Source organism: Lytechinus variegatus, chromosome 11 (assembly GCF_018143015.1).
Source record: "Lytechinus variegatus isolate NC3 chromosome 11, Lvar_3.0, whole genome shotgun sequence".
Lineage (NCBI taxonomy): Eukaryota > Metazoa > Echinodermata > Echinoidea > Temnopleuroida > Toxopneustidae > Lytechinus > Lytechinus variegatus.
Window position 1 is genome coordinate 4,581,411 of NC_054750.1, and position 17,249 is coordinate 4,598,659.

The 17,249-nt window shown below is 36.7% G+C and overlaps 1 protein-coding gene across 1 annotated transcript; it reads left to right on the top strand.

Annotated features, from left to right (window-relative positions):
- The first annotated feature begins 8,278 nt into the window (after positions 1–8,278).
- LOC121424427 (protein Mo25-like) lies at positions 8,279–16,463 on the top strand. The gene is made up of 4 exons (XM_041620114.1): positions 8,279–8,443; positions 10,177–10,305; positions 15,162–15,308; positions 16,150–16,463. Exons 1-4 carry the CDS (start codon positions 8,327–8,329, stop codon positions 16,309–16,311), a joined length of 555 nt encoding a protein of 184 aa, XP_041476048.1. The 5' UTR covers positions 8,279–8,326; the 3' UTR covers positions 16,312–16,463.
- The last annotated feature ends 786 nt before the right edge of the window (positions 16,464–17,249 follow it).

Consider the following 17,249-nt stretch of genomic DNA (forward strand, 5'->3'; position numbering starts at 1 on the left):
CTCCATTCCATGGGATTCCGTCGTTATTCAGAGGAGGAAAGTCAGCATCATAGGACCTATATCGCGAGTCGTTCGATGCAGATCTCGATGTACGCCGGAGAAAACTGATAATATTTTGTGCGAAGGTGATTGTCCCGGTACGATTTAGATGCACGCCATCTACGTTCAAGTGACGGTCGGGGACGATGTTGTCGTTGCTAATGATGAACCAGCCTCGCTGATTGGCTGAAAGTTTGATAGCTGCGTTCACATCTGAAACTTTGGTGTATTCTCTGTTGTCTTCGTTCTGTCTGATGGTTGATGCAGCAATGGTTTTGACTCCTGGAATTTTATTTATTTGTTCAAGAAGGGATATTGTCTTGGCGATTATTTCATCTGCCTCATCGCATCAAATACCCTTTTTAGACAGGCTAAAATTTCCTTAACCCCGTACTATTGGTGGGGCTAAATGGCAATTTAGCCCCACCTATAGTACGGGGTTAAGCTTAGCCCACTTTCGTTTTACACAGCGTTTTTGCAAAGTGGGCTAACCCCACCTATACTACGGGATTATTTGGCCCTGCAAAAAAGCAGGGTTATCCCACCAATTGCGGTGCTAAAAGCAATAGTACGGGGTTAAGATCGCATGTGTAAAACGAAAGTGGGCTAAGCTTAAATAGTACGGGGTTAAGGAAATTGTCCGGGGTTAGCGAGTTTCGTGTGTAAAAAGCAAGCATTCCTTATCCGGGGTTAGCAATAACAATTTGGCATGTGTGAAAAGGAAAAAAAAATAGTACGGGGTTAAGGATAGTACGGGGTTAGCGATAGTCCGGGGTTAAGAAAATCCTGTGTAAAAAGGGCATAATGTTATTTGTGCCGAGATGCACCACAACTTCGCTCACTCCGTATCCATTGGCTAGTTTATGTACATCACTGTACACATCTTCAATCCTAGCTCCGTTCAAGGTTCTGCAAACTATTTTCTTACTTCGAGAAAGTTTTGATGGTCTTATTTGTTTAGTCATAGAGTCTCCAATTATCAGCACATCTGCTTTTATTTGTGTCTGCGAAGATTTCTTTGTATTGTGTTTACTTGCTGGATTTTCGTCTTTTTCGTTATTTCCTGTATGCCGAGAGTCGATTGTGGTTTGGACGTCATGTCTCATCATAGCATCTTCTACCACATCAGTATTATCCTTTGCATGTTTAATGTCATGGTCCGATTGAGTGTTATTATCATAATTTCTGCCTGATAATTCATCGTATATTAGTTTTTGCTTGTTTCTGTACTCATTGAGTTGTTTATCAATATCAGATATATCGGTATGACCGATGTGTGTTGGAGTAGGACGGATAACTTCAGGGGACTCTTCATGGGAACAGTTTGAATCAGCAGGTCGCTGAGTGGCATCATATTCTTTAATGAAAGCATTCTGTAAGGGAGCGGGTTCATCAGGGCACAACCCTACTAAAAGTTCATTTACCTTCAGTTGCAAATCTTTGAATTCCTTTGAAAGGCGATCCAATTTCAAATGTAGTTCGTAGTCTGTATACAAACAAGAGCTTGCACTTTGCTTCGCGCATGAGCAAGTGGACAAAGAGCAGTTTACCCTCGACTGAGCAGAGGGTGAATCCTTTGATGACGTGTTCTTAGGCGGGGAATCCTTTCGTACTATATACAGATGGGTCCGTTGTACATAAACAGCTTTTGTGTATATGAATGGGATTTCCTCGTGACTCAACGTCACGGTTGTTTAACATGGGGTAAGAATCCGTTTGGCAGCTATTATCAACAAAATTTGCATACGAATTACCATGACCAATTAAGGTAGTGGGGGAATCCGTTTGCTTGCCGTTGTCATGGGGAGTATGCTCATGTAATCTAGAGTTGTGAAAGTCATGGCGGCCATTTGTTGTTGCTAAAATGCTGTAATGACGGGCAATATCTGTATTCAGATGACTATATATCGATCCTAATTCAGATGTTAGATAATCAATCAATTCTTCATCAAGTGCTGCATTGACAATATCATGTTTCAGTAGATGAGATAAGAGAGTGTTTATACTAGAAATTGTCAAATGCTTTGGTAATTTGCATCTAAATTGATCAGATCCAGGAATTCCATGACATGAGTTAGTTTTTAATTTCGATGCAAGCTTATTTTAGTCATTTTGTAGAGTGTATTCAATAATCACACTAGTAAGATATGAATCAATCAGTATAAGCCGCAGTAATAGACGAATAGAGTGTAAAATTACCGATTTGTGTTTCCAAGAGTTCAGGAGGTTCCTGTGTATACAGATGGGACTATGATGGAAAGTCGTATATGGAGCACGGAGAGACTAAGATCAAATTCACCACAAAATATCACTCAGAATTCCAGTGAATATGTTTCCAATATCACGAATATATTTCCAAATAATAAAAGAATCCACCAAATCCAAAAATCCACTTATAATCGTAAAGAATGCTATTAAATCATGCACTTTGTCCGAGACTTTGACGAGTCAAAAAAGGTCGTAGAATCTATTCGCTTGTGATAAGCGAAGTTTTGCCAGAATGATAATAATGATACAGATATTATTTACCCATGGGAAGCCACTTCAGTTCTGAAAACTGTTCTCCCAGCCATTATTATTTTTTTTACAAGAATGCTTAGAATGTCCAGTTTTCAGGTTGGAAAATCAGAAAAGTTTGGCTCACGTTTCTCGCTCGCATCAAGTATTGTTTATTGAGGAACTCATTCTATCCCTGGTTACAAAAAAGTATAAAATGTCCAGTTTTCAGGTGGAATATCACAAATTTTAAGCTTGCGGTTCGCGCTCTCATTATTTAGTTCGTGAGATATATATTCTATTCATGAGTCACTAAATGCAGTCCTTAAAAGATTACTTAGAAGCCTGTTGCATAAAACTTTTTACCTGAGAAAACTGAAAACTAAGGTTAGTCTGATTTCCGCCATTGACTTTAGCACAGGGCAAAAACTTCGGTAAAAACAACCTGAGTTTTCTCAGGTAAAAAGTTTTATGCAACGGGCCCAGGTCAGTATATAAACAAATTACAGCTCTCCCTCGAGTTAATTCTTTAGAAAGATACACATCTTTCTCACGATTACAAAAATGCTCAGAATATTTAAGTTCACGTCTTGTTGCATGAAATGTCTACTAATTTGAGCTAGCGATTCGCGCTTTCAACATCTCACAAGGATCATTATTAGTATTATTTTTATTACCAGCAGAAGCTGTTATTAAAAATGACATCCCCTCCAATACAAATCCTATTATCTAGAGGTTACACGCACGCGACCAACACACTTGATCCCCTGCATCTTTAAACCATTTGCTTAGGCAGCAATTGCTCAGATAAAATCGAAATTAGCCTATGCTTGATCAGGGCGCCTATTCTTAATGAAATACATACTTTTAGGCACAACACACGCATGTATCATCGATCGTTAATACTATCATTGCATAATATCGTGGAATCTTGTAATGACAACACCGTTTTTTGTTACCAAAATGAATTATTTTCATTTTCGGAATTACGAACCTCATTTTGTTTTCGGATTAACGAACCTTCGGAAGTACGAACCTTATTTCATTTTCGGATTAACGAACTTTCGGAATTACGAACCTTATTTCGTTTTCGGATTGACGAACCTTCGGAATTACGAACCTTCGGAAATACGAACCTTCGGAATAACCGAACCTTCGGAATTACGAAGCTTCGGAATTACGAATGTATGCGGGTTCGCGTGATGCAGGCGAGATTGCCAGAGGCGTTCCACTTATCTGTATTTTTCTGTAAACTTAGACCACATTTTTACTTGTGGGCTCCAAAAGTCACCAAGTCATCCTGAATCCAACGCCATATTACACCCCAAAGAAAAAATAAAATGAGCAAGAAATAAATGATGACATATGATTCAGTGAATGATGATATCCTTAGCATTCCACAGGTGTGATAACTTTCTTTGTGATACTATTTTCCATTAAATATTTGTGTTTGATTTCAAAGAAGAGTTTTTTTGATATAATTATATAATTTTTTATTACTCTAATTACAGGCCCAGAATGATGCTGTCTACATAATCAGTACCTTACTCGGCCAACAAATCGGTACCATGAGTCCCAGCGTAGAATTTCTCAGAGAGAAGAAAGAAGGACTTTTCATTCTCTTAAATAGGTAATTAAAGGACAAGTCCACGCCAGCAAAAAGTTGATTTGAATAAAAAGAGAAATATCCAACAAGCATAACACTGAAAATTTCATCAAAATCGGATGTAAAATAAGATGACATTTTAAACTTATCCTTAAATTCACAAAACCGTTAGATGCACATCCTGGCTGGTAAGCAAATGAGAAGACTATGACCTCATCCACTCACTATTTCTTTTGTATTTTATTATATGAAATACGGTATATTCTAATTTTCTCCTCATTGTCAAGTGAACTCAACGATTAATTCCTCCCTGAACATGTGGAATTAGCATTATGTAATACTGTATGTTTCACTCAAGTTGGTCCTTATTGTCAAATCTATAAAAAATGAAATACTGTATAATTTAACCCTCCCCCCCCAAAAAAAAAAAACAGAAGAAATTATGAGTGATGTCCATCATCGACTGACCCACCTAGTTGAGCATATCACTTTTTTGTGAAAAATAAGCGAAACTTTAAAATGTCATTATACTTATTTTACATCCGATTTTGATGAAATTTTCAGCACTATGCTAATTTTATTTTTCTCCATTTACTCAAGTCAGCATTTTCCTGGGGTGGACTTGACCATTAAGTATATTGTAATCCAGGGGCGGATCCAGGATTTTCCAAAATGAGGATGGGGGCATTTGCACAGGATAATTTTTAAAAGCAAATATAAAAATGGCTTTCACTACCAAATCGAGGTCATTTTGGCTAAGAAAAACTGGACAAGAAAAAAGAAAAGAAAAAGGTCTTTACTTGCATATGCATGACATATTCCCCTAAAAAATTGTGCCTCTCAAGGAAGGAGGGACAGGTGCGTAGCCAGGGGGCGGTCGCCCCCTCAAAAAAGCCCCCACCCCAAAAAAAAAGAAGGGAAAAAAGAAAGGAGAAAAGGAAAAGGCAAGGGAGGAAGGGGAAGAAAGGTAGCTTTATGGGTTTTTTCTTTTTTATTCTTTATTTTTTTTCTCAAAGAGAAACTCCTTCACTCTTGTTCTAAATTTATATATGAATTTTGCTTCCGCGCTGTGCGCGGTTAAATGACAATTTTGAAGTTCTCAATTGTTTCTCTAACCCTATTTTTCCATCTCAGCTATATGTGTTTCTTGCCAGTTAAAGTTCAAATGTATACATTAGGGCATGGAATTAGAATAAGGTTAGGCCGAAGTATATGAAGTTATCTTTTTTTTAATTGATTGCGCAACTTCGGGTCGGCTCCGGGCGGCGCGTTGCCGTTTTACACCCTGGCGAAGGCATTTTCCGGAAAAGTAGCCAAAAAGCGACTAGTGAAGAGTCTACACACGTCGCTGGTTGCATGCAGCATGGACCCTATGCAGTGTGCGACACAGGCGAGTCCACCACCGCATGCAATTTGCACAGTTACTGATCAGAGCACAGAGTTCCTCGGCACTTCATGTACAGAGAGAGCGGCAGTCAGGAGTGAAATCCGAACATGCTTTTGCAGTCGCGTTGTTTATGATAGTTTTTTTTCTAAAAATAAATTATTAACTAAATGAATAGAATGACAGACAAAATCAAAATAAACAGATACTTATAATGGAAAGACAAATTGAAGTTTGATGGATTGATACACTTTTTAGAAGCTGCCGAAAGATAGATATAGAAGACTGATATATAGATAGAGACAAGATAGACAGATAGAAATAGAGAGAGAGAGGTGGATAGATAGAATAGAGAGAGAGAGAGAGAAAGAGGGAGAGATGGATGGATAGATAGATAAATAAAGAGAGGGAGGACAGAGAGGTCGATATATAGAGGGAGAGGGGGAGAGAGATGTTGTAGATAGAAATATGGACGGAGAAAGAGAGAAAAAGACAGACAGATGCTAGAGAAGGAGAGAGATAGAGAATTTGAGAGACAGATAGATAGATGTTAGATAGATAGAAAGATAAAGAATGAGAGAGACAGAGAAGATAGACAAATTAACAGATAGATAGATACATAGATAGATATATAGAGATAAATAAAGACAGACAGATGGATAGATAGATAGAGATAGATAGATGAGAGATAGATAGATGTTAGATAGATAAAGAGGGAGAGAGACAAAGAATATTAACAAATTAACAGATAGATAAGTTAAAAAAATAGATAGATAAATAGATAGAGAGAATAAGAGAAAGACAGACAGATGGATAGATAGAGAGAGAGATATTAAATAGATAATTAAAGAATGAGAGAGACAGAGAAGATTATTAACAAATTAACAGATAGATACTCTAGTTAAAAAATAGATAAATAGATAGAGAGAAATAGAGAAAGACAGACAGATGGATAGATAGATAGAGAATTTGAGAGATAGATAGATGTCAGATAGATCAAGAATGAGAGAGAAGAGCGACAAATTAACAGATAGATACTGTAGTTACATAGGTAGGTAGAGAGAGAGAAATAGAGAAAGACAGACAGATGGATGGATAGATAGAGAGAGATAGAGAATTTGAGATAGATAGATGTTAGATAAAGAATGAGAGAGACAGAGCCGGAGACAGAGAAGATTATTAGATAGATAGATACTGCAGTTACATAGATAGATACAGATAGAATTTGAGAGATAGATATATAGACAGATAGAGAGAAAGACAGACATCAGCAAATCGGCAAGGCAACTGATCAATGCAAACATTCGTATTGAACCTGGAAAGTATAAGCTCAGCTCATGGCTCAGCTGCATAAATTTGCAAGTACGGTATGTTCTGCGGATAACTTCGGTGCGGACTTTGGATCGCGCGCCCAGCTGATAATGTAAACAAACATAGACGTAGACTCTTCACTAGTCGCTTTTTGGCTACTTTTCCGGAAAATGCCTTCGCCAGGGTGTAAAACGGCAACGCGGCTCCGGGCGGGTAAAATCTTTACATCAATTTCTGCCGTCACCTCCATAAAGTCAACTTCTCCCGCTTTTCAGCTCAATACTAAACAACCATAATTTTGGGGCAAACAGGTTCCTATATAATTAAAAAGAGGAAGGTATAAAATTCGTGTCGTATTAAATGAAAAAAAGTACAATATTTTTTCTCAAATTTTTTTATTGAACTTCATGTCATTTCTCTGCACATTCATCTCCTATCCTGTTTTGCGCCCTCAGTTTAAAATTTGAATGGCACTCAACTTTCTTTATAATTCAAATTGAAGCACTCCAGGATAAGTCAAAGAAATTAGGCATCCTTTTTTTCAATACAATTTCAATAAATCACAGAAATTTCCACTTCAGTTGCGCACCATTTTCTTTGTTATGAATTTCAATAATCTTAGAAAATCGATTGAACTAGAGCCGATGGGGTATTTGAGATATCTGCATTTGATGAAACGTCCGCCCTTTGAAATTTCAAAATTTCATTGTTCTGCGCTGGGAGGAATATCTTCCTCCCGACATATACACTTCTTCTCCTCTGTTATGCGAGTTGAAGATATGCACTAGCTGTCGCTTAATTGTTTGTAATCAAATCTGATCTTTCCAAGGGAAATATTCAATATGTCTGTGAGAATACCATTTTCTCGGGACCCTTTTCATGGCAAAAAATTGATAAAACGTTTTAGCTTTTTACTCGAAAACTAAATCAGATCGAAGCAAAGAGGCGAAAGTGGCAGAAACGAAAGAAAAAATAATAAAAAAAGAGAGAGGGGGAGGGAAAGAAAGAATAAGAAAGAAAGAAAAATAAAGAAAGGACAGAACGATCGAAAAGAAAAGGAGAGAGAGGTATGGAGGGAGAGAAGGAGAAGAGGGAGATGAAGGAGGAGGATGGGAAGAAGGCCTGAGGAGAAGAAGATAAATGGAGAAGAAAAAGAAGGAGGAGAAGAAGAAGAAAAACAAGGAGGAGAATAGGAAGACAAAAATAAACAAAAGGAGAAAATTAAGAAAAAAAAGTGGAAAGCACATAAAAGGGTGAAAAGCAGGATAAGGAAACCAGTATTGTAACATTTAGTATTTGTTGCAATATGTAAATAAGGATTATAAAGATGTTGCAATTTGATTTGGAAGGTTGATGATGTTGACGATAATATGATGATGACGACGATAATAATGATGATGATCGTTAATTGATTCGTATCATTTTCCTACCAATCCAGGTATGAAAGTCCGAACTTTGTGTTCAACGATGGCGTATTGCTCCGAGAATGCATGCATTATGAATCCCTTGCGAAAATAGTGTTGTTTGCCCCCGAGTTCTTCGAACTTTTCAAATACATAGTGATGCCTAAAACCGACATTGCAGCTGATGCATTCGCAACATTTAAGGTACGATACTACAGACTCCTTTTACAGACCCCTTGATGGATTTGTTCATTATTGGTTATCTTTTTTTTTAAATCCAGGAGAGTGCTACTTTTTCTGAACAACTTTCCCTTTGATGGACTATAAAATACCCCAAAAATGTCTCTTATGCTTTTTCCATAGGCTTATGGTGATACAAATGACTCTTTATCCATGATGTATTCTTTAAATATCTGTATTACATGCCCTCCTGGAGAAAGAACATGTGATCTACTGACAGATGTGATAAAAGAGGCAGTTTAGGTAAAATATACACTAAAGTAATGGGAAGAGTTGTTCACAAGTGACATCACACATCTTTGTCACATTGCCAATGTGAGGACCTCCGTAGCATTAGTGATCACAATAATCAAATGCTAATAACTTTCTCATTATTTGTCCTATTTTTCTCAATCTTTCGTTAATCTGTTTCTTTGACTTTTCGGTTTTCACACAAGTTATCTTATTTCAACGGTTTCATTTTCCTTTAAGAATCATTGCTTGTTTTTACGTGTATTCATTTCTTCCAAAATATCACTTTCTTGTATCTTGTTTAAAGTAAATATATCATCAATATCAAGTACTTGAAAATCTGTCAAATCTTTCATTTCATCAATAGATACCTTGTTAGCAACACTTGCAAAATGTAGATTAAATTTATTAGCAGTATCGAAAGCGTCACCAGTGCATGAATGGTTGGCAGATGATACATTACAATGTGATATAAAAGATTTTAATACATTCCAAAACTCATTTCTAATTTGATTTTGACATCTATACACTTCCTAAAAGTTATATATTTTTCATGTGTATACTTATTAAATGGGACTTCCAAATGAGAAAACCCATAGCATGACACTAAACCCATTATTGATTACACCAAAAGACCTCACTTTATTTATAGAATTTGTAAGCATATGATCAACTAGTGTCAATCAATTAGATCAATTAATTTCATCAATAATCCTCAATATCCTAACAACATTTAACTGCTCGAAACATAATCCCTTTAATGATAACTCCCGATATTTACCATTTTTCGTCATGACCAACAAATGCTTCACAGCTATAAATCGGTAGGTTTAAAATATCAGAAGTATTGTTATGAAAAGGTGATTCTATCATTATACATTTTGGACATTTGGACTTGATTACCCTTAATGTCTATGTTTAATGTACTAGATCCATAAACTTTCAAAGTTATGATGCCAATTCATCAAATACCCCCCAAAACGGCAAGATTTCATTGACCTAAATGACCACTGACCTTGGTCATGTGACCTGAAACTCACACAGGATGTTCAGGGATACTTGATTGCTCAGTTTCATGAACTATATCCATAAACTTTTAAAAGTGTGATGACGACAATTTCAAAACTTAACCTAAGTTAAGATTTCGATATTGATTCCCACAACATGGGCTAAGTTCATTGACCGTAATTAAATGATCTTTGACTTTGGTCATGTGACCTAAAACTCAGGTTGGATGTTCAGTAATACTTTAATACCCTATGTCCAAGTTTCATGAACTAGGTCCATATACTTTTTAAGTTATGATGACATTTCAAAAACTTAAACCTTGGTTAACTTAACCTTGGCAGCCTGTATTAAGTTCTGGTAACTCCTTTAGCACTTCCTGTACAAAATTGAATAAATAAATAAAAGTGTATTGTTACATGGCTTAATGCGTTGTTTCATTGGTTTTCATTTTTTTGCAGATTCTTTTAACAAGACACCAGCTGCTGGCTTCTATGTTTTTGGAGGAAAATTACGATAGGTTTACAGAAGACTTTACCAATTATTTTCTCAAATCTGACCGTTATGAGACGAAGAAAAATGGAATTGATGTAAGTATGCATCTCATATTAAGTATTCTGATTCCCTCACTCTATTTTTTTCTATATGCAGACATCACATGTACACAGCACAGCAGTTTATTTCATCTCTATTCAGACGTACGAAAAGAAAACTCTGACTACTGTAACAATCCGAGCTTTGGCAGATGGCTTTATTTTAAGCAATAGAATGCTATTATCATGATTATTAAGGAGTTTTCACCCTGGGATACATGATGGATTAAAAATGGCCACTAAATAATAAAAAAAAACAGCGGAATGTCCTTGAAAAAAAATTATGAATTAGAACAGCAGTTCGTCCATAAGTTTCGAAGCTGAAGAAAGCTCTCCGGAGTCTGGGTCTGTTTTCATTTACCAATTTTTGACAAAGGCCATGGCCGTAGCTAGAGAATATGGGGGGGGGGGTGTCCACCTAACATTCATGGCAGTCAGCAAAGTCAAGTACCCAGTGGCGTACCGTGGGTCACGGCATTGGGGGGGCACCAGCAAAAATTTCGGGTCACTTATGGAGCGCGCGAAGCGCACTCAGTTGTCAGGTATACTGACCTAATAGAGATATTTTAAGGACATGCAGTGCCATCAAACGAATATGTATCTCACTGATTAAATAATGCGAGCGCGAAGCGCGAACTGAAAATTTTTGATATTGAGGGCTAAAATTTGACGTTATAAGCAAATTGTTTTGTAATCATGATACTTAACTGTCTCGTTAAACAAACAATGCGAGCGCGAAGCGCGAGCTAAAATTTTTGTATATACTGACCCTACACATGCTAAACAAGGAATTTTTTTAGGATTATATTTTAGAATCCATTAAGAGTATAAATATCTCACCATAGTCATCTAATGCTAGTGCCATCCTTTACTGATTTTGTTAGAATTACATCTAAACACAGTCATGAAGCACCTTTTGTAGTCATGTAATCATGATTATCATACGTATCTTACTAATCAAATACTGCAAGCGCGAGCTGAACATTTAGGAAATATAGACCAGAAGAGGGGCATTCTAAGGGTTGTTTGTAGGAATTCTCTAAGACCCTACGTATTTGACTAACCAAACGATGCGAGCGCGAAGCGCGAGCTGAAATTTTTGTATGTATTGACCCCAAAACATGGATATTTTAAGGACTATAGTTACGAATCCATTAAGTCAGAGTATACATATCTCACCATGTTCATCTAATGCGAGTGCCAAGCGCTTGCTGATTTTGTTAGAATTACATCTAAACACATGGAGCACTTTTTGAAGTCATTGTAATCATGATTATCATACGCATCTCACTAATGAAATACTGCGAGCGCGAAGCGCGAGCTGAAAATCTAGGAAATTCAGAAATGAAGAGGGGCATTTCAAGGCTTGTTTGTAGGAATTCACTACGACCCCACGTATTTCACTAACCAAATGATGCGAGCGCGAAGCGCGAGCTAAAATGTTTTGATATTCAGATCAGAAAAATTGACATTTTAAGGACTGATTTTAGAAGTTCATGAAGAGCAGAAATCTCACCAATCCACTAATGCGAACGTTAGCACGGACAGGAAATGTTTTATATTAAGACCTTAAAATAGGGCAATAACTTTCAGTAGTCATGAAAAAGAAGAATATATCACTACTCAAAACAATAATAACTCTAATTGCGAGGAAATATATTATTTTGTTGTATATTGATTTGAAAACGGGAGGCTTTAGTACATCAGTTTTATATGTCTCGTTAAAAAGTCTATGCAAGCACCAGGAACAATGAAGACACAATTAAGCAAAATAATGTTTCATAAAGTTGTGAAAATGCTTCCTATGTTACACAACATAATATAACACTATGATCAACAACAATTTCTTCTTTCCCCACTACGTTTCTCTTCCTTTTTCTCTCTTTTTCTCCTTTTCCCCGTTTTTGTTTGCCAGCCGATTGGGGAGGCACGTGCCCCCCCATGCCCCCCCCCCCGTAGTTACGCCACTGCAAGTACCAGTTGGCGAAATGGAGGATAGAGGAGAAAAAGAAAAAGAGAGAAAGAAAAAAAGGAAGGAAGTGAGGGAGAAAAGGAGAAAGGAAGAAAGTAAGAAAGGGAGGGAGGGAAGGAAGGAAGGAAGAAAAAAAAACGAGTGGGCCTGATGTGCCTTCGAAGGTTACAGAATGTAGAGTAAAGGTAACCAGTTGGCAAATCCAAGTCCATATTGGAAGGCTTAGAGCCCTACCAGTCAGCAAATACAAAGGAAAAAAAGATTGAGCTATGACATACAAATTAACAAAAAAAAACTACAAGAGATTTCTGACGAGTTGAGATACACACCAGTTTTGCAAAATAAGGAGAGGCTGGACTAGGTAAAGAATGTGGGGTAGAGTGAATTTCCAAAGTTGAAGTTAAATAATTTAAGCCAGAGTATAGTTTGCAAATCATGGAGTGGGCCTCTCCCAGGGGGCCTATTCAAGCGGCAAAACACTATAGGCTCTACCAGTCAGTAAAGTGCCGCACAATAACTCCCCAGTTGGCAAAATTCATATCTGAAAAGAACAGAACACAAGACTGGTAACTCATGTTCATGATATTCAGCCATCTGCAGTTGGCAAATCCATGATGCCAAATCAACAAGTTTGCAGTTGGCAAAAAACACAAAAATGTCATTTTAGTAGGCCTACATAAGTTATTACATACAATTTTTTTTTCATAACTTCGTGAGACATATTTTGCTTAGGGTACCTCACTCCAAGTGCTCACATATTGTCTGTTAAATGAGATAAATAATCCTGTTTAAAGGCATTAGAGGGCGCTTTTATGTCAATACAATGCACTAACCCAGAGAGCTGCGGGCCGCTGGGTTATTTATACACCAAATATATTTGCTCACAATTCGAGCTTTTATTATTACGTAGTAACATGATTGCCACTTTTAAGATATGAAATTTTCGTATATAGTTGTCCCCATAACAGGGACATTTTAAGGACTATCTTTTTAGGAATTCACAAAGAGCATAAATATCTCACCATAGTCATCTAATGCAAGCGCCAAGTGGGTGCTGAGTTGGTTTCTATTTTCCAAAACCACATCAGATAAACCAATTTGGTTTATACCGTTAATTATCTCTGATCACCATTTGTTCTAAGCTCAAAATGGTCTTGAAAATAATATAGTTTTCAAGACAAGAGGTGGAGTGCCGTCATTGTTCATTTTGGCTTCGACATCATTCTTCAGGCACAATTCTAACTATTCTTTAGATTTTTTTAAAATTCAGGATATTTTAAATCAAGGTACATTTCAAAACGGAAAACAGCAAAAACGAAATATCGAGTGAAAATTGATTCTATTTTTGAGATTTAAAACAGAAAAAACTGTCATTTTTCTGTTCTAAATCTCAAAAACAGAATCAATTTCACTCAATATTTAATTTTTGTTTTTTTCTGTTTCGAAATCAGAAAAAAGAATTAGGCTGCAGCTTAAAGACTATCCCCCACCCCCTACACACATCCTCACACATATACGCATCGGTAAATGCTTAACCAAAAAAAAAAAAATACAAAAGAAAAATTGTAAAAAACAATAATTATCATAACCTATCTTTCTTTCAGGAACTGATGAGGGAGTTATGAGACATTTGCACCAAAAATTGCTATTCCAGAGGCTTTTAGCAAGAAATACAAAAATTTGATTCTTGCATAAATCAATGTAATTAAAATACAAAAAGACTGTCGCATAGTTAGCTACACAACTTTGTGGATTACACAACTCTTGACCCTTTTGCAAAATTTTGGTGCAATCGGGCGACCCTTGGCCGAGATGTCGGGGGAGGGGACATAAAAAGTGGCCCCTCCCTGGAAATAACAAGCTTTCAAACACCCCGGGTGTTTGAGTATTAGGATTAACCCTAAATAGACTGACCTAAAAAGACTGGGGGGATGATTCAGCCCGCCTTATGATCTTGGCCGTTGATCGCGAGATTACGGAAAAAAATTGGCATGCGCCCCCCCCCCACTTCCATTGAGGAGTGGATACCAGGATGCGTGACCAAGATACATGTAATAAGGATATCTTTTTGAAGATAGGGCACGTATTCCACTTCTCAATGGAAGTGCCCCCCTCCCCCGGGGCACGTTACCCATGGCATAATCTACAAAACTATAAGATCAAATTCTGCAAAAAATTTCACTCCTATTTATCAATTATGGTAATTTATGCATAAAATAAATATTTTGCTATAATTAACTAAATAATGCCCCTAAAATGTTAATTTTTGGTTCACAGACTCTTTAAAGGAATGTGATCGAATGTACTTAAAAAATTTCAACATCACATTTATTTTCCTTTGTATATCATTTTCTAAATGTCTTATGTATTTCATTGTTCTTCATTGTTTTTTTTTGCAATGAAAAGTTGTTGGGGACTTTACTTTGATCATAAACGATTAAATTAATTGATTTTAATCAGTCAAAGTAAAAATGATACATTGGATATTGGCTAAAAACACAATTTGTATTGGGTTTTTACGCGAATTCACAGTTCTGAGCAATTTTGAGTCAACATGTACTTATGAAATGTTGCGTAATTTCGGAACCACGTACCGAGGGTCGCGATTTTTGTCTAAAAAATTCTGGAAGACTTGAAGGTAATAAGTCAGTGAGCAACGCGCTCCAAAAAATGTTCGCGGCAGATAAATCATGAAAGATGTTGGGGGGGGGGGGGCTGAGTCCACCCCCTAGTCTTATTAGGGTTAAAGAAAGGTAGTCATTAGAAAGGTAACTTGTTATATAAGAACAGCTCTAATCATGAAAATTCACCAGATTGGGGACGATAGACTTTAATATATCTTATTCTATCCAAATCTATCATATCTTCTTTTTCCCTGTAGTTTCTTGGAGAACTATTGCTAAACAGACATAATTATAATTTCATGACAAGATACATTGGCAACGTAGAGAATCTGGAACTCATAATGCAAATGCTGAAAGATAGGAGAATAAGAGGCATCCAGCTAGGCGCTTTCAACGTATTCAAGGTAAGGCCTAAATATAGCCCATGGCTGTAATGTTGTTTGCTTACAGTATAAGCAAGCCTTGTAGGTTCTATATATATGTATAGCCTAAATCCAATTGAGTAGGGTGATGTAATTACTTGGTATAACTCATTTTTTTTTTGTGGGCCACACAGTATTGGCTTTACAAACCCAAAGCCTAGCTACACATCTCCGTTTCTCTGTAAAATGGAAGAGTGGTAGCGGGGGGGGGGGGGGAGGCTGACTGCCCCTTGGGATTTCCAAGTAGTAAATGGGGCAAATGAGGGAGGGAAAAAATAAAGACAAAAATAACGTGAAAAACTTTTGATGTAAAATGGCAGAGGTGAGAATGGTAGGGAAAAAAAGTATTAAAAAAAAGGAAGGAAAGTAAATTGTGGTTGAAGCAGAATAACATGCAGGTTTTAAGATCATTTTGTCATTATAAAATTGGGGCAATTCCATAAAAATATAGCCAGCCCTTTGGAAATCCGACCCTATTTTTCTACATTATATCTTCACATCAAGAATTGCTCAAGTAAAGATAATATAAGAGCTCTGCAAATAAAAAGGAAAGAAAATATTTCAAGTAGGTCCCACATACAGGGAATCAATCAGACATGGTTTGTCCTATGGCAATTTCTTCAGCAATTTTTGTCAACAGCATAAAGTTCATAACACTTATAACCTAGAAAAAATATCCATGGTAGTTGAGTTTTTACTGTGTTTCAACACAATTTTCTCCCCATATTTCTCTTTCTATCCTCTTCTCTGTGTCTTCTCTTTTGTTCCTCTATCTTTCTTTCCTGTCTTCCATTACTTCTCTTACGTCATTCTTTTCCCCCAGGTGTTTGTTGCGAACCCTGAGAAGACCCCGCCTGTCCATGACCTCCTGCTAAAGAATAAAGATGACCTTGTGGAGTTTCTCACTGAATTCTATAGCACGGATGAGCAATTCAACTATGAGAGGAGTGTTATCATTCAAAGCCTCAGAGCACTTCAACCTTAGGCATCTACATATCGATCACCCGCGCCCCTGTATCTTTTTCCTCTAAGGGGAATCTAACCCAAATTAAAACTTGTTTTTATAAGAAAAAGAAAAATAAGACAAGTTGATAGGTGATAGTTTAAACAATATTGGACATGCAACAAGAAAGTTATGAATTTTTAAGTTGTAAATATTGGTAATCACTATATCCAGGAGACTTCAAATTGGCCGCATACGGGATGTCATAGTGATGTAAAGCAAGGGCTACTCTTCTATGTATACATATTATAATACATATTATGGCTAAAATGTCATTTTTCCCAAAAGTTAAAAAAAAAATTATATTTTTCTTTCATAAAACAAAATACTACCTGGGTTATATTTAGATTACTGCCCCAGGGGAATGGGTACTTGGGAGAAATCCCTGATGATAAAGTACATGGCCTATGGGAAAGTTGTCCTTGCCACTATTCATAATTTACCTTCCCAGTTGCCAATTTGGAATCAACATACTATTAGTGATCTCAATTTTAAAGCAGCTATAACTTTCTTATTGCTTGTCCGATTTTTTTCAAACTTTCACCATTCTGTTTAATTTTTTTTTCTCCTTCCCAACACAAATTTTTTTGGCCAAGGCTGGATTACCCTTCAAGATAAGGGCGAACTCTTTTCTAGACTTTGAATCAGACTACAAATCTTGGACTTGTATTTTTTCAGTTTTGCCTCAATTTTTAATAAAAAAAGAGAACTTTGAAAATGTGTTCAAGCCGGTGAGACTCAAACCTGCATCATTGATCTTGATTGCAGTAAACTCACAATAGTGTATGGTTTTACTGATTGCTCCAAACCAGTCGGGCTGATCGTTGTGTTGGAAATGACGATATATTCTGTTCCATGAATATTCACAAGGCATAGACTGACTAAATAAAACCCTACCGGGTACCATAAATATTAATTAG